We start from the raw sequence: 24,352 nt of genomic DNA, 5'->3' as shown, positions 1-24,352 counted from the left end.
TCAGTGCTCAGCCATCCCTCCTGCTCTGGCTGCAGGAGCAGTGTCAGTGCTCAGCCATCCATCCCTCCTGCTCCTGCCTTGCCTCTCCTTTCCGTAGCCATGGGAACAGGGGCTCTGCCAGGCACCTGCCTCCCTCCTGCCTGCTCAGGAAATGTAGGTCGCCCTGGACAGGTCCTGTCTGTATTTCTGCATCGGGTCAATACCCACATACATCTCATTTCTGCAGCACTGAGCTGTCTCCTAGGGCAGGATTTCCTTGGCCATCCGTGCTGGTGCTGGGCACATTATGGTGCATGAGCTGCTGGCCAGAGTCTATCTGGATTCTGTTGCTTCTTGCTTTGGTTGGGATTTTTTACTTTCCCTCCAGCAGTGGAGTTTGAGGTGGGTTTGTAATGCAGTCAGGGTTTAAGAAAGCCCTGTGCCTGGCTGCTGTGCTCTCAGGGGTGGCCCTGGACCAGGGTCTGTGGGGCAGCAGCAGGGACAGTCCCCATGGCCCTTCCCAGCCCTCTGGGAAGCAGGCAGGGCTGCAGGGATTGCTGCTCCTACGGCATTAGGCTCTCTTGGGAAAAGCTGCTTTAGCTCAGTGAAGCGAGCTTTAGTTCGAGTATGAAGACTCATGGGAAGCTCAAGGGACAGCTGGACAGCCATGGAAAATGAACATTTCTGTCCTGTGCAGTGGAACAGGTATTTTGAGTAAGATGCTTAATCACCTTTGATGCAGAGATTACATGTTTGTTTGTTAGAATCGTCATTTCAAAATCAGTCCTAATGTGGTACTTAATCTGGCATTTATAATCCTTTTATGCAGGACCATTGCAATTTCCCAATTTTTAATGTGCTTTTGGGGGGGAGGAGGAGTGAGTGCGGCTTTTGAAGTGTGCTGCCTGGCTGAGGACTGCCATATCATCACTTGGGGCCAAACACAGCCGAGTGAAGCTGGGGCTGAGCTGTATTTTGTGTGTCGAGTCCTCCCCCTTGTGCTCTGCTGCCATTGCACAGGGCATGGTCCGTGTCCCCCAGCCACCTCCAGAATTCCCAGTGGCAGTTCCAGGTGGAGCAGCCTTCGGTCCCTGCTGCCCTGCTCCTCCCCAGAGCTGCTGCTCCCGTGGTGCCTGCGAGGACAGGGGGGCCTGGGCTGAAGGAAAACCTGTGGGACTGCTGGGTGGCATCTCAGGATGGCTTGGATGGAAGATGACAGTCTCAGCTGTGCTGCTGGCTCCCTCCTCACAGCACCTGCTGTGCAGACTGACCTCCCTGATGCTCCTGCCTTCCTCCCTCTTGCATGAAAAAGCCCCCACTGGTCCATGGTCTCTCTCTGAGTCTGGCTTCACATGGAGTTAAATGTGTTGCTGGTGTTCCTGCCGCCCAAACCCTAAGCATTGTTCTGTTTGGTTAGAAAGGAAGAAAACAAGCCCCACCAGAGGGGAACTTCCAAGAAGTAACAGCTACTATCCTGACTGTGGGTGGCTTCCAGTGCTTTAGTCCCCACTGTTGGGGGATCAGCAAGAGCCTGGGGGCAGTTCCTTACTCATTTCAGTGCCCTTTTTGCCTTTCATTTTGTACCTGACCCTCCTAATGAGAACACCTTAGTAAACAGAAGGAAATCGCCGTGTCACCCTCGAGGGTTGTGGTTGTGCCCTCTGAAAACCTGGACACAGTGAGATTGCACTTTAGTGCTGGGACGTGGAGATGCTTTGGCTGTCCTGTGTGCAGGGGAAGAGGCACAAACCCTCCCCTGAGGCTTGGCTGCCTGCAGGAGGTGCAGGAAGCCCAGCAGCCACGCTGTGCTCCATGGACACGGGTCTGTCCCACAGGCAGGACACGCTGCCTGCACAGGGATGATGCTGATGGACAGATTGGCATTCTTGAGAGGCATTAGTGTGGGTTTGGGCATTACCCACTGCAGATTAATATGATTAGCAGATCAAAAATCCAGGCTGAAGTCAGGCACCCGCTGTCCAATGTATTTCAGTGGAATTTGGCCACATCACTCTCTGGAGCCCTTCCTGATCCTTATTCCTGTGCCTGGGAGCTGTTTCCTTCCTCTCTCTCTGTTCCAACAGTTGGTAGTGTGTCAGCAGCTGGTGCTCCCTGCTTTGCAAGAGCAGGTTCTTTGCTGCACCCAGCAGAGTTGGAAACCTGGAATTTCGCTTACTCTAGTGGTCCTCAGGGCTGTTTTGCAGTGTAAGATTTTCAGGAAGCCTAAGTTACGCTTACTCATGTTCATGACGAGGGGCAAGGAAGCACAGAAACTGTCCAAGTGACATTCTAGTGCCTGTTGTGTCAAGAGTGTTTCAAAATCATCTGTTATGATGAAATTCCCATCTACAATCCTGAAAAAAATTGCACTTGAATTATTTTTGAGCTAGAAGAGTTTTTGTGGCTGGAAGTTACAGTAATTACTGGCTTTTTGCAGCAAAGCTGTAATTCCGGCATTCTAATTGAATCGGCATTTTTGATGGCATTGGGGGATTTAAACCTGTTCCTGGAAAATCAGAACAAGAACAAAAATCTGGAGGCCATTTTTATTGCTGCTTTCTCTCCAGAAAAAAATACTCTGGTCTCCTCCCCTCACCTGAGCTTCTGCAGGCCTTCAACAGCAAGCCAAACCACAGGATCTTTTGGGGATGTTCTCAGAACTGTGATTAATCCCTAGGATTAATACACCGTTTTTCTACAAATATTGGCCACTTCCCTCAGCTGTGGTTATTCACTGCTTCTAGAAGTGCTTCTGTGCTGGTGCTTGGCAGGTGTCTCCAGAAAGGTGGAGCTGTGTTTAACGTTGCAGCAGGAATGGGATGTGTCCGTGCCAGAAAAGCAGAGTGGGCTGGGAGGCAGGCTGAGCCTGGCTGGGCTTTGGGCTCTGCTCCTGCCTGGCATGCTGCTCCCCTGTTTTTCCCTGTGCCAGTGGGTGTTGTCTGCAGGTGGGGAAGTGGGCAGGATGGGCCAGGTGCCCTCCAGGGCTATGCTCCCTGGGTGTGAGCCACACTGTGTCCTTTGCCTCTGGGGCAGAGGTCAGGCCCCAGCACATTCTATTCAACAGTACAGAAACCCAGATTAAATGCTTCTTGCATGGAAATAAGAGCTGATGGACTCAGTGTCCCTCCGAGTCCTGTGTTCTCCCTTGTTTTATTTGTTCCTGTGTGAAGTTCAGCAAGATTTACCACATGGCAGGGTGCTTCAGTCCAGGAAAACAAGCTCCTTTCCCCTTTTTCAGAACACTAGATTTCAAATATCGCTCCTCCAGGATTTAGACTTTGATAGAATACTGTGATAAAAAAACCTTGCTCTGCACGATGGGGGGAAAAAAAGGAAGGCAAAAGTACTTCAGTGTGGCTTAGCAATGTCCAGAGAATTAAAAACAAAAAGAAAAAAAGCATTTTGGTTTTTAGAAAGTGAGTACCCAGTGGAAGCTGGGATGCGTTGGGGTGCTGTGTTCAGCTGTGTGTGCCAGGCTCCAGACTCAGCCTCCTCTCCTCTCTTCTCCCTTGCAGGCTGTGTACATGTTCTACGCGCTGGCCATCGTCTGCGACGACTTCTTCGTGCCCTCGCTGGAAAAGATCTGTGAAGTGAGTGTCAGAAGTGTCAGGGAAGTGTTCCTTCTCTGTGTGCTGCTTTCACAGCAGATCTGGACAACCCAGGGCTGTGCTGCTGGTGTATTCACTGCTGTCCCGCAGCGCTGCCCGTGCTGCTTCTCTTGTTGCTCAGCATGGCGTGTGCCCAGCTCCGTGTTCTCCAGGTGCTCCAGGAGCTCACACTGTGCTGCTTGCTGCTGCCTCTGTGTGCAGATGGCCCAGCAGCAGCACCAGGCCATGGCCAGAGCTGACACAAATGAAAATCTCTGGTGGTTTACCCCAGCAGAAGTTCTGGATCTTCTACCCTGCCCTCCCAGTCGTGACTGTCATGCCTTGTGTTGTGTGGGTGTAAGTTGTAAAGCAGCAGGGACAGCTAGGTCAGCTGTAAAGAAGCTTGTGAATGCTCCCAGCAATTGCAAGGGACTCTGTTTCTCTTTGGTGAGATCGGGATGCCTAAATTTTAGAAGACAAGGAGTATGTTTCGGCCTAAATCAGCTCAGACAGCCACAGAGCATGTGCCCGAGGTTACTGTGAGCCATATCTGCTGTCAGGTCCAGGCAGGGAAATCTGTGTGTGGAGAATATGGTTTGGTCTTGGCAGTGAGAGGTCTGTGTCATTTGTAGAAGAGCCTGCCCACGTGCCTGGAAATAAGTGTCGCCTGTCAGGACGTGGGCTGTTCTGGCCCTGGGAGAGGTGTGGAAGTTGGCAGGACAAGTCATTTGTGCTGACAGCACTGATGGAAGCTGTCTCCAAACTAACCTGAAATCTGAAGTTCAGCACTCTGCTGTGCAGGCATTTTTTTATCAGGGGAAAAAAGTCCCCCAGGAAATTCCACTTCTTGGTGCTTATGTATAAAGTCAACTGGAAGGTAAGAGCACAAGGCAGGAGCTTCTGTCCTTCAGAATCACTGCAACCTCTGAGGAACCCCATTGCAAGGTTCAGGAGAGGGAGCATTGTTGTGGATGTGGGGATAGGAGGTGCTGGGGAATGTAAACACCGAATTCTTTGACCTCCCCTCTCCCAGACAAGTGAACCTGGGAGAGGAAATGGTTTTCTGTAAAACTGTATTGTATAGGGTTCCTCAAGCTTCAGAGCACTCCAGCAATGCTAGACTGGTCTTCTGCCATTAAAAGCATTCCTGGTGAGGGCACATCCTGCCCTTTTCCCTTGTCCCATAACTTCTGTGTGTATCTTAGGAAGGGTTGTTAGCCATTTGTGGCAGTGGGTGGAGTTACCCTCCCTTGGGGCTGGGAATATCCATTATGGAATCTTCAGAAATGGCTGCCGTGAGGATTTCTGCTCTCTTGTCTCTGCCAAGGGTTCTTTGGCAAGCATGAAGCAGTGCTGCAGGGATACAGGGATGAAGGGAGATTGCTGTGTCCTGCCAGGCTGGAGGGGCTGCCTCAAAAGGCAGCTTACCCAGGGACACTTCCCACCCCTCTGGGCTGCCTTCCCTTGCTCCTGGCTGCCTTTGCTGTGCTCCCAGAGTGGCAGCTGCTGCCTTGGTGTGCAGTGACAGCTCGGGTGGTGGCCGTATGGCAGGAGCTGGTTGTTGCTCCTCTTCAGCAGGGGAAGGTGCCTTGTGGCATCTGCTGAGCAGCAACTGGTGCAGATGGAGCAAGTGGGAGTGCAGACAACACAGAGGATGTAATTAACCAAGGAAATCTTTGGAGGCAGCATATGCTGATGAAGTTCTCATAGAACAGTGGGATCTATCCTGTCCAGAACCCCCCATATTTTACAGTCCTGCTGAGGGACAGGTACAGGAGGTAAGTGATGTAGTCCAGGAGCAAGGGGGTAAGGAGAGAGTAAACCAAGGCATTAGTCGTACCAGGGAAGGGAACTAGGGGTGGCCCAAGCCTGAGCCCCAGGCTCCCTTTGCAGGCTGAAGTTGGAGAGGTAAGGTGTGTGCAGCTGGGGTCGTGGAGCAGACAGACTGTGAGTGGTTAAGTGTCCTTGCTGTTGGCTGCAGTGCTGACCATTCCCTCCTCTCCAGAAGTGTCACTGGCATCTCTGCCCTCTGTGCCAGGCGATGCTGACTGCAGTAGTCAGTGCCTGTGGTGACTTTTCCCCTATGCTTAACCTTGGTTCACACAAACCTTCACAGGTACCTGCTTGCAGCAGGCAGTTTTACGCTAGGAGTGGAATTCCTTCAGCTGCTCAGTGTGGTAATCAGTGACTCTGTGTTTCTCTGCAGCGCTTGCATCTCAGTGAAGATGTGGCTGGGGCTACTTTCATGGCAGCAGGCAGCTCTGCTCCCGAGCTGTTCACATCTGTCATAGGTAAGGAACCTGCTGCTACTTCTCAAAACCTGCGCGTTTCCCTGGCCGTTTGCAGAGTTGGGTTGGGATTGCTGCATGCCTGCTAGGTTTGTTACAATCCCTCCTGGGCACACAGGGCACCAGGTGGAGTGACTCTGGGAGTGCCACTGTCTCACAGCAGGGCTGGATGTGACCCTGCCAAGCCAGGACCAGTGGGCACTTCAGCACAGCTGCCCATAAACCAGACTGCACCTACAGCCTCGTCCTCTCCTGTCCTCTTTCCTGCCCCATCTGCCACACCAGCTCCAGGGCTCAGTGGGAAAGGATTTCCCCCAGCCTCTCTGGTTGGTACCCTGATACAATGCTCATGTCCTCAGCAGCAGGTTCTCTTCCATCACCTCCCTCTTCTTAGTCTGCCAACACCACTTTTCCCTGGAAAAGCCACAGTGGGGAGGAGAGGAGGATTCTAAATGCTTTCTCACAGCAACAGGTTGGTCAGAGCATGACACTTCCAAAGCATCTCTCCACTTATGGGAAGTGTGATGAAGGGATTCAGCTGTCCTTAAGTGTGCAAAACCCGGGAAACTCAGGTGGTGCCCTCAGAGCTGTGAGAGAGGGGCACTGCAGCAGTGTTAGAGAGATGCTCCACCTAACCACGCTAGGAGGGTGAGGTGTTCCTGCAGTGTGACTCACCCACATCTCCCTTGGCAGGGGGTGCTCAGGGCAGCAGCTGGCAGGGTACAGAGGGCTCTCCATCATCGAACAGGATTAATTCCCAGATACTTTCTGTAGGAGACACTTGTCTTTCAGTCACAGCTGCCAGATGCAGAGCATGAGTTGATTCATGCCAAGCTCTGCAGAGGGGTCTGATTGCAGAAGCAAAGCCTTATCATTTGGGATTGTCCTTCAGTTAGGGGTAGTACAGTACCAGGGTGCAGCTAAAACCAGGTTCCTTCAGACAATTTAGAGAGAGAAGCCCTGATGGCCATCAGATCATTTTCCTGCTGCGGTGTAACCCACCAGGTGCTCTGTGTCACTTGGCAGGCGAGTGCTTCTGTGTTTCTGAGAAAAGGATGAAGTTGGAAAAAATGTGTAAACTGTGCTGGCCAGATAAATAGTTTTAGAACCTTAAAAGCAAGAGGTTAATTTAAACAGACTGACAGCTAGCAGGAGATGGAGTGTTATTTTTATTCTGGAAAGGACTTTCTTCAGCACTGTGATGCATGTGTCTGTCAGTTCATCTCCCTCACCATTAACCTCATTGGCCAATTTTAACCAAATTGGACAGAAGAGCTCTGAAAAAAAACTTTTAACATAGCCCCATAACTCATCCTGAGAGGTATCACTTGGCTTGTGAGAAGCTGTGGCCAGACAGCACTGAATCATCTCTAACTTCTACTGAAACTTCATCCCTGCTGAAGCCAGCTGGGATGGGGATATTATGGGAAGGAGCAGAGTACTAGGCAGGGAATGTCTTAGGAGAGACAGTTTGCTGCTGATTTGTGTCCCACCAGCTGCTACCACGAACTTGCAGTGTTTTATGGTGTATATTGCCATAAGGTTGGGTCACAAGACCAGGAAGTTAGTGACTTGGATGTGTCTGAGGTGCTTGGTTTCCATCACACAATCCACCCAGCTCCCCTCAGAAAGCAACTCTGCAATTTGTGCATGAAATACGAGAAAAAGTGGCAGAACTGGTACCTGCCTTTACATTCATTAATGGGATGTGAGGTCTGCAATTTTATGTGAAAAAAATCCCTGTACACAGCTTCCCTTGAACTTGTTTTTCAGGTGTTTTTATCACAAAAGGAGACGTAGGCGTCGGCACCATCGTGGGCTCAGCTGTATTCAACATCCTCTGCATTATTGGTGTGTGTGGGCTTTTTGCAGGACAGGTAAGAGCATTTAATGATCCCTTACAGTTCCTGCTTCACCCTGTGCCTTGGCTGTACTGCAGAATCACCTGCCGGGTTCACAACCTCGCCTCCGATTTCTCTGGCTTTGTTGTTTTTAATAGGGCCCTGTGCTGTTCCTCCCGCATTTTTGAAATGAAAAGCAGAGCAGCAAAGGTCAGCTCGGGCATCTTGAGCTGCCCAAGGTGTGTGGGTGGGCAGAGGAATAAACCTTGGTTGTTTGCTCCTAGTGCAGACTGTTCTGCAGCCTGTCAAACCGCTCGTGACAACACAAGCTATTCATCTGAAATTAAAGCAATTAGCTTGTGAGATCTGAGCTGCTGTCTGAATTGCAGACGTGATTGACTGTATAATTAAACACCTGAATCTGCGTTTGCCTTCGCTCTTGCCAACATGCCAGGTATTTTTACAGTCTCATAAACCCTCTTTGACGTGTTACTATGCAGACTTACCTGTAATGAGTAGAAGCAGGGTGGTGTTGCCAGCACAGGGCAGTGGAAGGAGGACTGAGGAGGAGAGACCCTGGGAAAGCATGCAGGGAGATGGGGTTTTCCTTGGGATCCGGTTCTGTTTTCATTAGCAGAGACCTTTCCCAGGCTGAAGGTGACCATTTGCAGTCAGGAGCCCTCAGGATAGGGTGACAGCAGCACTTTTTAACCACCCACGTGTCCTGATTTGCATGGGACGTGCAGCGGGCAGCTACAGATGCTGATGTGTCAGTGGTTCTGCTGGAACTCTGACTGTGAAAACTCTGTTAATTGAGGTAAATTTTTAATGACCAAAGCCTTCCCAGGGCATGAGGCTGTGTTCCCCAGAGGTGCTCTCTTGTCATCAATAGGACTTCCTTCTCAGGCTGCTTTTTTTTATGCAAATGAAGGTGATTAACTGTCTAGCAGTTAATGATGGCAGAGGAGCCAGCGACTTTTACTCTCCACAGTGTTGACTGCATGCCTCAAACCTGCTAAAGAATGGCTACAAGCCACAACTTTGGGTGGAAGAGGCTTGCTGGGGCTCAGTCTCAGAGGATGTCAGTCTTCTCCAGAGCCTTTCACAGGTGGGAGATCCTTGTTTCAGAAGGATAAATCACAGCCAAAATGCTGTTGTTAAACGTCTTCAGCCTTCCAGCCTTGGTAGCTTTCAGAAGTTCACGTCATCCTAAGCATGGTCTGTGAGTCTGTTTCAGGCCAAGAGTTGAGATTTTGACTGTTTTTTGCTCTATCTTTGTTTTCCTTGAGACTCTGCTGGTGATTTCTGTGTGGTTTTTTAAGTCACATAACCTGTTTGCTGCAGTCTAACCTTCAGAGGGTGGGTGAGTTCTGGAATGATATCACCATGTGGAGCTGTGATTTTAGTGAGCAAACAAGAAATTTCAGTGTCAATAATTCCAGTGTTTTAGATCAAACTCTGGATCAATTTATGCTTTTCATTGTTTCACGCTCCCAGCCTTTCACCAAAAAGTCATTGCCTTTTAGTGATTCATCATTTGTTTGGTGTTAGTATGAACAGGAATTTGGTTTTATTGTCAGCAGTGTCTCTACAGAGACACTGACACAGGTGCTAAATTTGGTTGTTGGTGAGATTTCTGTTCTGCTGGGGACCTGGATCTCAGTAGGAATTGCCAGGTGAGCCTGAGGGCTGGCTTTTGGTCAAAGCTGCTTGCTGTGCTCCAGGGCTTTTTCTTTGGGCTCAGACCTATGGATTGAGCAGCTGGAGCCCTCAGATTTTCAGATGTGGGCTGGAGATCCCAGAGATCAGACCTGCAGGGGCCTTCTGCTGTGTTTCCAGCAGCACTCTTTTAGAACGCCTTCTTTTGGTTTGACTTTTTGTTTTTGTTTGTTTGTTTGTTGGGTTTTTTATTGTTGTTTTGTTCTTGTTGTTGTTTTTGTTGTTTCTTTTTTTACTGGTAAACAGTTGAATTGTAAAATACTGTCCAGCTCTCTCCAGGACATGCTTTATTTCTAGCTTAGGCTGTAGTTTGTATGTGCTGTGTTGGATGTATTGTTCTTTGGCCTAAGAAAACACTGGGTTTGGTTATGTGCACTGTGTTTAGAAAAAGAAACAAATGCACAGCCTCAAAAAGCTGGTATGCATTTGCTGGAGCACCAGCCCTAATTGTTTGTTCTTCCAAACTTTTCCTGGCTGTATGTGCACACTTTTCAGGATAAATCAGAATAAGCATCCCACTGCTGGAACAGGAGAAGGGAAGCGTGCCCACGCCTCTGTGCGACACTGCACACCTAAAAAAAGGCACTGAAAGAGCATTGTGAGGGTGGAAAGTCAAACACTGCAAAGTTAGAAAATAGCAGTGTGAGGGTACCCTGTGCACCCTTAATTTGCCCCCCTGGTGCCATGTGCATTATTATCCAGGCTTTAATTAGGGGGTCCCTTGCCGGGTTCTCCGCGGGCTCCCTGCCTCCCTCTGCACACAGAATGGACTTTGCTCACTTAATGAGCAGCTATTCAGGATTTTGTTTTCTCTTATTGTTCACTCCGTGCCCTTCTGCCTTATTTACCAGGCTCTATTCAAGCCCTGTTCCAGAGGCAGAATTATTAATTTCCTCTTGAATTTCTGCCGATCTCGTCGCTATTGTATCTGAGCAGTTGATGAGCAGTTAATTAATTTTCCTCAAACCTCTGTGTGATGAGGGGGTGTTTCAAAGATGGGGAAACAAAGCACAGAGAGATTAAATATAAAAGAATAACTTGTCATTTTAGGGGCCAATTAGAGCTGCTCTTTTTGCCCTGGTGCTTAGCATTCTGTGGCATCCCTCATGCCTAGAGCTGTTCTTGTCTGGACCTAAGCAGGTGACTTAATTACAGCTCCCTACATTTAGTGATTGCTCTTCCTTCTTATCACACCCCTTCCAGCTCCTGAGGCCTGAGAGAAAAATCTTTCAGCAGATTGCTCCCTTGGGTCATGGACCTACCCATAGCTGCATTTTGAACATCCAGCTTTCTTCCAGTGGTTTTGATCCCTTCTCCTCTCCCCACTTCTCTGCTCCGTGTCTCCTGGGCTTACTTCTCCTGGCTAATGTTAACCATGCCAGGGATGCACCTCTTGAGCCTCTTGCAGCCAGGGAAATCATATTTTCCACTGTTTGATTTCCTCCAGAGGTTCTGGACTGGAGCGATTAAAAAAGCAACAGTGGATGCAGGCTGCCTGTGTGTTTGGTAACCAGATGAGAACCATCCCCAACAGGCTGGATTTTTTTAAACTAGCACCCACACTGTGAAAATAGAGTTTTCAAATATATCTTAAACTGGGCCTCTGCAGAAGCAGAAAAACTTCACATGCGGCGTGTGCTGAGGTGTTTGACTAAGTCATGTTTGCAGAGAGGGCCCAAGTTTACCCTGTGGATAGTGAATGCTGCCCATGGCAGTGAACCTTGGAAACTCCTCCTGCTTTCTTCTTGCAGCCTGTTGAAATATTCTGCGTAGCACTCACACCCAGAGGAGGATTTCTCTTATTTCATCCAAGCAGTAGATGCAACTTGTAAGCTGTAGATGGTTTCAGTATATGGAAATATGCAAGGAGCTGTCCTCATTCCCCAGCTGCCTGTGCAGTGCAGGCTGGATGTGTCTGCAGCTGTTTGCTCCCGTGTTGCTACACCAGCATGTCTTCTTGCAGGTAGGAAACTGCTAACCCAAATGTTTTTTAGCTGCTTAGTCTGGGAATGAGGAGGGAAGGGAGCACTGAGGGAGAAGGACGTGGCAGCAGATGCAGCCCTTCAGACAGCACTCCAGCAGCACTGATGGGGACACAGGCTGGATAGCGGCGAGGAGGCTGCTGTCTGCACCGTGATGGATTGCATCGGGCTTTTTCCATGCTTGCAAGCCAGCTGTGTGTGGGGAGCTTGACCTTAGCCTGGGGTCCCCTCCAGGCCTTGGTTTCTCTGTCCTGTCTTCTCTCACGCTCATGTTTGTGCTTCTCGAGCCCTCCCCTCCTTCCCCTGCCCTCTCACCGTCCTTGGCGGCGAGGACGCGGCATTCTCGGAAGCAGCCCTTGCTTAATTCAGCTCTCATTCAAGCCAGTACAAGCGGAGTTTGTTCAGTTTTGGACGTTCCCCCATCCAGATTCGCCTTGTTTTTCGCAGCTCTGCTGCTCTCTGCCCGCCATCCTGTCCCCCTGTGTCCTCTGCCAGCACTGACCCACAGCATTTTGCTGTGTGAGAGCAGTAAAACCAAGAGTTGTACCCTGGCATTACCATGTAATTTTGAATGTGCTTGGCTTGATTTGGTAATTAGTATTCAACTGCTCTGTTTTTCAGTAGATTCCAAGTTTCTCTATTTTACCTTTCCCCAGATATAGACAGGCTTCTCTGGGTGGAGCAGGGGACCAGGAATGCTGGGCTGTGCCGTGGAAGTTCTTCCAGCTGTTGATTCTTTCAAGGGGTCTGGTGGGTGGTAAGGCATCATTCCTCAACATGCTGGAGCAGAAAAGGACTACCCTGACAGTCTGGCCTGCTTCCTTCTTTTCCAGTGAGGTTCTTTTACCTCAGGAAGGAAACTAAATTCAGCAGGCTCTCCTCTGTCCTGGTCATGGAACCCTTGTGCCAGCTGAGGCACCTCTAGGAATTATCAGCTGCCATGGAATTTAGGCCTGAGAAATATGTTAGGTTCATTGACAAGGACACTAAACAGAGTTTAATAACTCAGTAGAATGTTTCTTAATGAAGCAACTGGGACTTCTGTAATCTGTTTTACCCACTTCTGCCATTCAGCCAGCTTGCATGCCTCTTAATCTCTTAAGCTTTAATTTCACTCACAACTCAGACTGCAACCATTACTGACTTTGAGCTTTATGATTGCATTCATGAGCTTCCATTTCTTCTCCTTGACTGTGGAGGAATTTAAAATAAGAGAGTTGGAATGCTGCTGCTTTTTCTTCATTGGTCTATGACCAATGTAAAACTTTGGGGAAGTAGTTTAAGGAGAATTCAGTGCCAGCTGTTTGGACTGTTCACTGCTCTGACAGCCCAGAGCACGGTGGGGTTTGGTGCTGGCAGCATTTTATGGTGAGTGAGAGCCTGGTCTTTCACTGACATCAGTGCCAGAAGCCAGGGCTGTGGTCCTTGGGTTCCTAGATCTGCTGGCATGGCTGTGGTGTGTGAATGCCTAGGTACAGGGAAAGCAGAGGGATGCTGGCAGGATGCTGTGGAACATGAGGCTGGCTGTAAGTGTGAGACTGCAGCTGGGACAGAGAGGTGTGGATGGAATTCCAGGACAGAGGGATGCCATTAATGCAGAGATGCTGCCCAAGGCAATCAGAAGAGTTGCCAATGGATTCCTAGCAGCATGAAACCAAGGCTACTTCCTAATTGCTGCAAGACAACATCACCATTTTAGGTTAAGTTTTCTCTTTCTGAATTGATGCACAGATCAGTACTGTGGATGTACCATTTGTAGGATTTTATTCTCCAATCATTTACAGTGTAAAAGCAAGGGAGGTCATAAAATCTGTTTTTTACTTCTAGCAAGGACTGGCCAGTCTGAAGAGACTGGGAGATGTTTACTCTGCAAATGCCTTCCCGTCTACAGCTATCCTTGAATTCTGCTGTGGATCTTGTGGTCCAGCAGAGGCCTTGAGGTCCTGCTGCCTCAGCACTGTGGGAATCTGAGCTAGAGAGACGTGCTGGTCCAAATAACTCATGGATGATTATGACTACCAGTTGAGCAGGGAAATATTTCTGGCTTTGTCCTGAGGTTTGGAGAGTCTCCACTGTTTCCATTCTGAGAATGTCACATAGACAAATTGCTGCGGCAGTGATGAAAATATCAAGAGAGGCTTAGAAAAGCAAATATTCTTGGGGAAGTAATGAGAATAGATGGAGTTGGTGCAGTGTACAGACTGGGAGCCAGAGTGACAACTGAGCTCTGCAGAGCATGGCGAACCAGAGGTGAAATTTGGGGGCTGCTCATTGGAAGGAGGCTTTCCTCACAGCGGGTCCCTTGGATCATGGCTGCTTGAACCGTCTGAGAGACGGGTATTTTAAGGTCTGGATTTTACTCAGGCTTACCTTTGCTGAAGCTGGGAGTTGTGGTTAGTATTGGTCAAAGCCTCAAGCAAGCCCAAATGCTGTATCCTGGTGTATCTGGAAAAAAATCTGGTCTAGAGACTGAGCCGGATACTCTTAGTGTCCTGGGGTATTGGGACAGGACCATGGGGTATAGAGGGAGTGTCACTCAGTCCAGGACATCCTGCTGTGCTGTCAATCCCAGCACAGGGGCCTCTGGCTGATGCTGGGTCCCTGCTGGCTCTCCTAGGGCTCTGCATGGGAAAGCAGTGGCTTTCCACACAGGAATCTGTCTGAAAGGTCTGCTGTGGCAGAGTGATTCAGTGTGCCAGGAGGGGGTGTGGGACCAGGACTCCTGCTGTGCTGGGAACCTCTGGGATCCTGCTGGACCTGCTTGGCTGATTCTCTGAATCATGGATGTGTCAAAAGTGCCACCAGGAGCCCACCACCATCCAAGCCATTCCCACTCCTGTGTGTGTCTCCCAGGAAAGGTGCAGAGGCGTCTTGCTGCCAACCACAGGTGGATCTACAGCCTAATTTAATGTAGAGATGGATGTAAGTGAGGCACTGTCACACTCGGTTAATCTGTGATGCTTCACCGATACCATGACCAGTGAGAGTGGCCAGATCCTTGGAATTACCTGAGCTGAGAAGAATAATCAGCTGCCAAGCTTAAAGGCAGAGCCAGTGCCCTGATACCTGAGGTTGAGCCCTTTTTATTTTTCTATAATTCTGAACGCATAAGACATGGATTAACTGCAAACTCGTCCAAGCATTCCTGCCTCTCCACATCAGCAAATTAGGTTATTAGCTCTTAATACCTAAAAATCTAGACCTTCTGTGCCAGAGGGTAACAGAGAAACTAGATTAGGGAGATTGCTTCCAAAGCCTACCATTTCCCAGCAGCATCTGATCAGTGCTCAACAGTGTCAAGCAAAGAACTGACCATGAGATGAGGAAAAGTCCCAAAACAATTTGGAGTGAAGGAGATCCCTGAAGAACGTAGATGTGATTACGTGCTTCCCCTGGAAGTTTATCAGCCAGAATGCTCAGGAGTGCACAGACATCCTTGCCAAGGCACCAGCAGCCCTGTTCTGCCACATGTGCTTCATCTCAGGCCCCGAGCAGGCTGGAAAACAGCAGCTGGGTGGCCTCTGGTGATGGATATCTCCTTGGTGGGAGAAGAGCTTCCACGCTGCTGAAAGCAGAGAAACCATTTGGAAGAGCAGGAGAGAAAAGGATCAGTTTTACAGAGGATAAATGCTGGAGTCCTAGGATGAGGCATGGGCCATATTGCCAACGAGGTCCTGGGTGCCAGCTTCAGTGCTACAGGCAGCAGACACCACTGTCTGATTTTAGGGGATTTTGCCTCTGTTGGCTGATTTCCACGTGTGTGCTTGATGGAGATGGTGTGTGCTGCATGGGACTAGGGCTTCAGGGATTGGAAACCTCAGAAATCAAGCTAGAACTGAGAAAATCTTGATTTTTCTGCTCTCCAGCCCATCAAAAAGCAAAGTAAGCATTCTGAGTAGTAAATGTTATTCATGTAGGATTTTACAGGGTGAAAGTTTACCTGTGAGAAACCAGCTATCTATTATGGGTAAGTTTACCCCCTAAGAGTGATCTGTGGTGTGCAAGGGAGCAGGCTTAGTGTGTCTTTTGTGGAGCCAGCAGGGGATGCTCTCATTCAAACCTGGGCTTCAGACTCTTCTGCTCAAGGAACAGGGTTCTGTCCCCACTGAGTGGTCAAGTCAAGAACAGCTAAGAGGCACTTGTCTGGGGTTTGAATTTCAGGTACTCACTTCAGCAGGAGGAATACATCGCTACACTGACAATCAGTGGTTCTACAGCTGCCTCCTTGTGCTCAGCTCCCACAGGAGCAGCTCACTGCTCTTGCAGCATGACAGTATTGCTGATTTAAAACTTAAATTTGATCGTGTTTTTACCCAAGCTGATTGCTTCCCTGATTTATTTTCTGCCTTGCTGATCTATAGTTTAAGTGTTTTCCAGCATGTTAAGACTTACCTGGAGTCCTTGGTGCCAGCAAGGCATGACTCAGGCCTTCAGGAGCTCGGGAATTGTGCCTCAGGATGTGTTTCTGACCAGCAGGCTGAGTGCTGCCATTGCTCTCGGTGCTCATGAGCTCCTTTCATCCTCATGCTTGTGTTATCTTATGTGCATGGCTTCCCTATATCCCATGGACCAAGTGGTTCAGAAACTGAGCTGGCTGACTTGGGCCCTAAAGACACCTGGGATGTCACTGCATCAGGGAGACCCACTCGGATGTTTGTGGAACGTGAGCGACCTGTACGGGTGCTGGGCATGAGCACATTGCCTTCAATCCCATCTGGAATCAGTGCAGGATTCCTTGTGATTCCCACAGCATAAATTACATTGGTATTTTTATTTGAGGCCATGCTACTAAGGGGCTGTACAGATTTTTTAGGTATTGTGAGCAGTATCTTTTTACAGCACTTGTTTCATTAGCAGTTTTGGAAAATTCCAACATTGTAAGAATTATTATGAAGAGAAATTTGGGAAACTGTTTTTGCTAGCACTGAAATAGAAGTGAAAATGACATTACTGTTTATGTGACTGAATTCTGGCACAAGCATGAATGGAGGGTACAGTCAGAAAATTCATGTGAATGTTCAGATCCAAAGGAGTGTAAATGGACCATCTCCCATCTTCTTCCTTCAACTTTACACCTTTGGAGGATGTGACCCAGAGTGTTTGAAATGCACTCCAGAAATGGGAAATACAGATTTAAAGAGAATCTTCAACTGTGAGAGAACTTCATACAGCTGCAGAAAGTAGAATCATATTGAAGATGTTACCTCCACATGATCACTTTTAATCTGTTCTTTTGAATACTAATAATGCACTTAAAGAGTAACTTATTCACTGATGTTTTCTTCCAAGATCTGAACTGCAGTGAGAATTCTTCGTCCTTCCTGTGGCTTTGGAAGGTGTCAAGTGATGTGAACCGCACAGGGATCCTTTTCATTCTCCATTGCATATAAATCCCTGGGTTTTGTCCTCATCGTGGGTACAGCTCCCAGGGAGTGACAGACACACTGCTGGTGTGGCATCTGTGCTGCCCAGAGCCTGCCTGACAGCCTCTCTTTGCCTCTTTTCCCAGGTTGTTGCGCTGTCGTCGTGGAGTCTCCTGAGAGATTCCATCTACTACACGCTGTCTGTGGTTGCACTCATCGTGGTAAGTTTTTGAAGGTTCTTCATCTGTGGGAACCCATGTCTGCTGCCAGCTGTAGAGGGAACCTGCCATGGCATCACAGTCTTGTAACTGAGATGGCAGCTTGAGCACTCACGGGGATTTCTGCTTGTGGAAAACTGCTTGTGGTGTCTGCCTGTGCTTGGATGGAGGGCAGGAGGTGCAGGAGTTTCTGGAGAGCCCAGAGGGATGGCTGGAGGGGCGTGGTGACCCAGTGCAGAGCCAAACCCACATTCTGAGCCCCCCAGCAGCCCTGCAGTGAGTGGGTCCGTGCTCTCCTGGCAGTGACTGCCCAAAAAACATGTCACTAACCAGAGCAGAGCCACGCTGAACAGCTACTACAAAGGGTTCAGGTTGGTTTTTCCACACATAACAGTGGCAGGCTCAGTGCATGCTGACTGCAAGTCCTCAAACAAAGACTGCACTGTCAGCAGTTCTTAGTGCTGTGCTTGTCCTGGTTTTGATCAAGCTCAGAAAATGCTCCTGATCTCTCAGAATTAGACTGTTCAGTGAAAAAATGTTGGCACAAGTGTTAAAGGTGCTGTTGTCCGTTGAGTATTACCTTTACAACCAATACAGAACAATGCCAGGAAATGTAAAAAACTGAGTTTTCAGGTGGCAGTTGTACTTCTTTTTTTCCCCCTGCCTAACCTAGAGTCCCTAAGACAGGAAGAGTGATTTTGTGAGGTTTTACTTCCATATGTCAGCAGACTGTTCTGCAGTCTGGGTTGCTTTCATTAGTGGGTTTCAGCAGTAGGTTTTGGTTTGTTTACTCCTGCACAAGCCCATGTTTCCAGACATATTCTCTAGCTGAAAAGTCCTCTATCTGCCTCCTCCCAAACAGAGGATCTTCCTCAACCTCTTTGTACTTTTATTCCCCATACTGCAAGGCCAGATATTTTGTACCTGGTGAAAAATAACTTTTCTACATAATTATTAGCAATGAGCTGCAAAACACTAAAGTTTTTGTTTTGTTTTGACAGCTTGACAGTAACCTCATACCCAAAGGTGTTGCTAAACAACAAACAGAGCCATACATACTGATTGTAGTGAGTTCCATTGCATAAACCTGAGGACATCCAGCAGACATTCTCTTAGGTCACTCCAAAGGAAGCACAGATGTGGGCATCTGCCTGGCATCTGCCCTCCTGGTGCTTGGACTGGACATGTCATTTAATGCATCGAGGCAGACAAGTTTAAAATCTGTTGACTCAGTCATCAATTTTAAATTCTTTAAATAACGCAAGGTTTTTTCACGGCTGGTTCATCCCTGTGGTTGTCAGAATTGGATGTGGAGAAGAATTCTGTTTCATGTCCAGTGCATCCTTGAAATTCCTATCTCCGTGTTCTGTGCCACGAGAAAGTTGTGTGGCTTGCAGAGCAGACATCTCTGTATAAGCTGTCTTCATAATTACAGAACTGCAGGAGTCCTTTTCTTTTGGGAGTGTTCCCCAGAATACCAGGATAGTTATTTTTTCCCTAGCTGTGAGTTAGCTTCTCTCCAGCTGTATGCTTCAGTTAAAGAAGTTTCTCCTTCCCTTCACTCACCCAGGAACCCCAGGCTTCCCAGTGTCTCTAATTTTTCCTGTCCTTTTAAGGTAGAGTCAAATTGAGGTGCCAGGACATTGTTCCTCACATTCTGATGTGCAGCCCCCCATGGCTCATGTGGGAGATCCAGAGCACAGTGTAACCTGCCTGTGGTTCCCCCTTCATCAGATTTGTGTGCCCTTTTTAGAAGGCACTTCAGTGCTTTGTGTGCAGGGATAATTTTTCCATATGAGGGCATTGAGGCTTCTCTGCAGCTGGAATAGAGTCATCAATCTTGAAGAATTATATTGTTTGTAGAAGTTTGTTCTCATGGTGTTTTAAACAACTGCCTTTGGTGCTGTGTTAAAAGTTTCACTCCACTGGTGTCTTTACTAATCATAAATACACCTGAGGGGAAATAAATATCTTCCTTGCAATGCTGAGGTACAGCAACTTTAAAAAGCTTGATATTGTACTGGGTAAATCAATATGACTTTGTCTCCCTTTGAACTAGAAAAGGAAGTACAGTGCTGTTGTAAGAAATAGAGCAGTATAGACTCACCTGTTTGCTCCTCCAGGCTATTAATGAGAGTGAACTCTAAAACCACGGAGGTTAGATGTTAAAAACCACGTTTATTGTACTTTATTCATCTTGATTCAGCCCTATGATTTTTTTTTTTTTTTTTTACTTTATAATGTTATTACAATGCTACCTTGTCTTCTTGTAGAGTTTGGCAAAACTTACTCCTTATTCTCTTGAAAGGAAAAAGATGCCTGTGTGTCTTAACTCTAAGGGACATGGTCAGAGTCATTAGTGGCAAAATAGAGATGGGTGCTATTTTTAGTCACAGAAGTCAACGCACACGCTTTCACATCCCATCGCACCAAAACGTTGGAACCTAAAATAGGCCTTGTCAGATTGAATCACGGTGACTGGGAACTGTAATTTACAGGGTTTTGTGGTCATGTTTTCTTCCAGTAAGCAGTGTAACTCGTGTCTGAGGGTTGACAAGTTCATGGGCTGGGTAGGGCCAAAATACACCCAAGCTTAATGCTATTGCCACGAGCCCTGGCTCCCTTTACTCTGTCCCCTGCCTCAGGTGATGAGCTGTTTTCAACTGTGATTTTGTGTATAACATGCTGTTTTTAAATCTTTTTCTCTACAGTTTATTTATGATGAAAGAGTTTCCTGGTAAGTGAATGCATTTTCTGTTCATATTTTCTGATAATTCCACAAAAGCTGCCATAATCAGTGTTTATGAGGAGAGAAGGAGAAAGCTAAAAAGTTCTGCAGGGCAGCTTTTTGCACTTCAGCCCAAGGCAGGCTAAAATAACTACTCTTTTGAGCTTGAGAAGAAAGCCCAGGAGAGTGTTGCTCAGACTGTTCTGGTACAGTGGCAGCAGTCAGTGCCCTCTGCATGCCCTGCAGCAGCCTGGGGATGATGGTGTGCTCAGCAGAGCTGTGGGTGTGCCAGAAGGGGCCACCAAGCAGTCATAAATAAGTGTGTTCTTGGATTTTTCATTATTTAGTAAATAGCCAGTGTAAGGAAATAATAATAATAAAAAAACCTTATTAAGGTGTTTAAGTGCAGTGTAGTAGATACGTCTTGGAGGGCTGCAGATACTTTTCAGTTTCTTTGTCTCGTGATTTTGTTTCCAGCACGTCCCAGAGCTGATGTGGTGACATCTGGAGGTGACAGCGTTGACTTTGGTGTCACTCCCAGCTGATGTCATTTGCATTACAAGCACTAGGGAGCGTCAGGGTGCTGGAGCTGGAGTTTTCCCTCACTGGCTCTTGCCCATTTCAGAGGCAGGTTTTAAACACCCATTCTTGGCAATGGCCTGGTTTTCTTTGTGGGTTTTCTTGTGTGTTTTTTTTAAACTGAAATTCACTCGAGGGCCAGTTGTATTTAACTGTCCTCTTTAAAAAAAAAGCATAACACAGAAGCTGAGTGTTTAATCTTCAGAAGCAGGGAATTAGACTTTGATATAGTTTGTGCAATAGCTCAGAATCCTTGTGGAGAAAATGTTCCATGAGTTTAGCATACAGTAGTTTGATAATGGATGATTTCCACAAGGACTAGGAGTTTCCCTGAGGAGCTAAGCAGCATACAGCGTTTTGGACCGTGAAAAAGATTACCTAGAAACAAGCTCTAAAAGTCATATTGCAATTTGTTTTCATACAATTTTCATCATTCCATTAGTTTGACACAGAAACAGCAGAGGGGAAAAATACCTGTCAGTATCTAATCAGCAGTTTGAACTGCTGCCTGCTGCATTCTCAGCGCTCATGCAGCAGCTCAAGCAGCAGAGCAGCTGCCCCTTGCTCAGGTTTCCTCAGCAGGATCGGCTTTACAAAGCCCAGCATCACACCCCTGCAGGCTCCACACCCCCTGGTTATTGTCCTCACAAAAGTGTTGGTGATCCTTGGGTGTGCAGCTTGCTCACTGAACTCCTGGGTTTTGTCACCTGTTCCTAGCTGGCAGGTCAGCTTGGCCAAGGAAAATCACAGAAGGCCAGAAAACAAAGGAGGCATCGTGTGGGTGTGTGAGCCATTTGTTGATGCACCCCTTTTTTGCAGAGGAATGTTAAGGCAGCCCAGGAGGGTCAAGATTTTCTGCATGCTTGTGCTGTGGCAGATGGGGAATGACTGAAGAGGAGCTGCTGATGCCGTGCCCTGCTCTGATGTGTTTGTGTTGTTCTTGTTTCCAGGTGGGAGTCCTTAGTCTTAGTGCTGATGTACGTCATCTACATCTTTATCATGAAGTAAGTCAAATGTGCCCTCAACTATCTAAATTCTGAGGCTCCCTGCTACCTTTGACTCACCTAGCCCTTACAACAAGCAGGCTAGTTCAGCAAACCTGTGGCAGAACAGAGACCTGCATCCACCCTCAAGTGCCACCAAAAGAGTCTCTTCTGACTTCACTTTAGCATCCCTACTCAGACATGAGCAGAGTGAGATCCCACTCTACTTTTCATGGCTGCAGAGCTCTGCAGCACTTCTTACTTTCCTGGAGACCCGTGGTAAAACTACAGCACAGTCAGCAGTGATTTTCTGAGCATCTGGCCTGTGTGACTCCTTCCACACAAGTTCTTGCTAGTCAGACAGGTCTGTTCTGCTGTTTGGTTCCCCTCCTCCTGTCTTGTTTTTTAAAGCCAGTGAAAAGGAAATCCAGATGCAAACTGGAACATTCAACAAAACCTAGCAGCTCCCAAGCACACCAGTGGTCCCTTCTCCACAAGTAAGCCTAGAGATTTGTTTTGAAATGATGAAGAGTAAATATTGTGAGAGCCATTCTCAGTGAGAGCAGCAAAACACTCGGGCTGGCTGAAGGGAACACAAGTCAGTATTCATCTCATAATTACAAATTTTGACCTGGACGGTAGCTTCACTCTTGGAACAGTTAACTGACCAGCAAGTCAGTTGTGATGTGTACAATTTTTTTTTTCTAGAAACAGCATTGTAATGTGAACAGACTCTTCAGACGTGGTTGGATATAGCTTTAATGGTTGTCACCCTAGTCAGGGACCTCTGCCAGGTGTTTATAGGGAATATCATGGGGAGAGCCTTGGCTTATATTTGTGTCAGTTCCTGGATGCTCCAAGACACAAGGGTTATTCCCCACCCCTGCCAAAGTTGAGATGAATTTAGCATAATGTGCTATGTTTCTATGTTGAGTCCTCCCAGTAAAATAATGCTGATACTCAGGTGTGATTTTTTGGTTAAAGATATGCTTGGATAATGAGAAGCAAAGATTACTCACAATACAGAATATTCTTCACACCTAACACATGAACATGCATGTGATTCAAGGTCCATGGCTTATTTCTTTCACAACCTTCAGTACAGAGATTGTGTGATATACAATTTAGCTGGAGCTCCGGGATATTCTTTAAAACCAGACTTGTCTTCCCTCCCTTAGCTGTATTGCACAGGATACAAGGCTAGGAAAGGAAGACTGTCAAGAAGTAAAGGTACATCCTGAGTTTGTTTCCTTTGTCCAGGTACAACTCCACCATACATCACTGCTTTGAGAGGAAGACAAAAAACTCTGCAAACATGGTGAATGGTTTAGCAAGTAACACGGAAATGGACGACAACAGCAACTGTGATGCCACAGTGGTGTTACTAAAGAAAGGTAACTGTTCCAGTAAGTCACCCTCTCTCTTGCATCATTCTGGGTGTTCTCTCCTTGCTCACACTGTGGGAACTGCTGCTGTCTATAAGCCACGAAATAGGGAGGGACATGTGCCCCTTTTGGAACCCCTCTCCCAGACGGAGGGCATGGTGTGGTGATCTCAGCCACCACAGCCTGTGCTGCTGGAGGTGGCTGAGGCCTCTTGGGGCTGGTTTTTGCTGCTGGACAAGTGCTTGGCTGTGAGGACTCCTTCAAGTCCAGGGGCTGCTTGTCTAGCCTGTTACAGCCATTTTGATCCTCCTGTGGGCACTGTTAGTCTGCACTGAAGTTGCCCATTTACAGCATCTCCAGTAAAATTTAATTTCACTCCAAAGGGACATTAACTGAGCAAGAAAAAAGACCCTACTTAGGCCAGTGTACACTTTACCCCCAGAGAAGGGAGGGCAGGGACTCTGTTTTGATCTGGGTACTGTGTTCTTACTGCGCATGCTGGCTTTACCTTGCCTGACTTTTCCATGTTAGTGGTCTTTAAGGGTGTTTCACTTCAGCTGAAATCGGTTCCAGTTTGACTTTAGTCATGATCATGTATAAAAATGGTTGTGTTTCTTCAGCTTAAAAAAATTCCTCTATCCCATAACTCAGCAGCAGTAGTTCAATGTCTGCATTTGCAAGGATGTCCTAATCAGTATTCACAGTGGATTTATTTTGTCTTTAAAACAGTCAACAGCATGTGCAGTATGTCTGGGATGTATATGTACCTGTCCTCAGGAATAACACCTCCCTTTTCCCTGAGGCTCTGACTTAGGCTGAGAAGAAGCTCCATCTTGTCAAAATCTGACCACGGATGGGCTGCCTCTTTTGTTTAGCTGGTCTATCCACAAAACCCAGCCAACCAACCAAAAATAAGTCTCTCTTCCTGCAAACAGGGCTGGAGAGGCATGGTCAGTGTACAGTAAGCAGTTAAACACGAAATGTAGTGGGGTTTATTTTCAGCAGCAAGTGCGTGGAGTCTGCCAGCTCTCAGTTACAGTCTCTTGCAAAGGGATGGCTGTAAGCAGTGCTGTGTGCTCTGATCTGGGGAAGCTGCTTTTTTGGAAATGACTCTCTGTTTCCTGGAGCTCTCCACAGCAGAACTGTGCAGCAATTCTGTACCAGGAAAGCGGGACTGGGAAAACTCAGCACAAACATCCAACTTCACCCAGTGGCGTCAGGGTTAGTTCTGGTTGTGGGATTTGGTTTAAGTGTTCCCACAATGGGTTTTTGCATACTCTGCTGGTAACTTTTACATTTGGACACTTGTGGTTACTCACACTGGCCGAGGAAGGAAGACAAAAGGATTGCTTCATCTTGCAGATTGTTCCTGTATTTCCTTGGCACTGGGCCGTGGGAGGCCTGGAAGGGCAAGTGATGCTGCTTTGTGTCCCAGGCAGTGGCACAGGGCTATCAACAGCATCTGTTGCAATGGGATGGTATCAGACACTGTTTGTGTTCTGAGACCTTTTCTGAAGCCTTAACTGAACCAAAAAGGACCAAAAAGTCTGCAACAGAAAGATTTCTGTGTTTGGTAGTTCTTCCAGGTGCCATTCAAAAAGTGTCAGTGTGGAAAAACTCAAAAGAAAAAGCTGTATAGTTGTTTTTCTTGTTCATTTTTATTTTTAACTTTTTATACAGAGGAGCTTACATATCTACCC

The 24,352-nt window shown here is 47.6% G+C and overlaps 1 protein-coding gene across 3 annotated transcripts in view; it reads left to right on the top strand.

Moving 5' to 3' along the window:
* Positions 1–24,352, top strand: part of SLC24A3 (solute carrier family 24 member 3) — a 90,592-nt gene that overhangs the window by 44,120 nt on the left and 22,120 nt on the right. For 2 of the 3 annotated variants that reach the window (XM_033056698.1, XM_033056696.1), the window contains exons 4-10: positions 3,495–3,569; positions 5,773–5,857; positions 7,628–7,731; positions 16,906–16,980; positions 19,689–19,714; positions 21,235–21,288; positions 22,528–22,673. In XM_033056698.1, the coding sequence (XP_032912589.1) occupies positions 3,504–3,569; positions 5,773–5,857; positions 7,628–7,731; positions 16,906–16,980; positions 19,689–19,714; positions 21,235–21,288; positions 22,528–22,673 (556 nt within the window). In that variant the 5' untranslated portion in view covers positions 3,495–3,503. The remainder of the gene's footprint in view (positions 1–3,494; positions 3,570–5,772; positions 5,858–7,627; positions 7,732–16,905; positions 16,981–19,688; positions 19,715–21,234; positions 21,289–22,527; positions 22,674–24,352) is intronic. The other variant, XM_033056697.1, reaches the window with a different exon arrangement.

Source organism: Catharus ustulatus, chromosome 3 (genome assembly GCF_009819885.2).
Source record: "Catharus ustulatus isolate bCatUst1 chromosome 3, bCatUst1.pri.v2, whole genome shotgun sequence".
NCBI lineage: Eukaryota > Metazoa > Chordata > Aves > Passeriformes > Turdidae > Catharus > Catharus ustulatus.
This window is presented reverse-complemented; position numbering and strand designations above follow the sequence as displayed.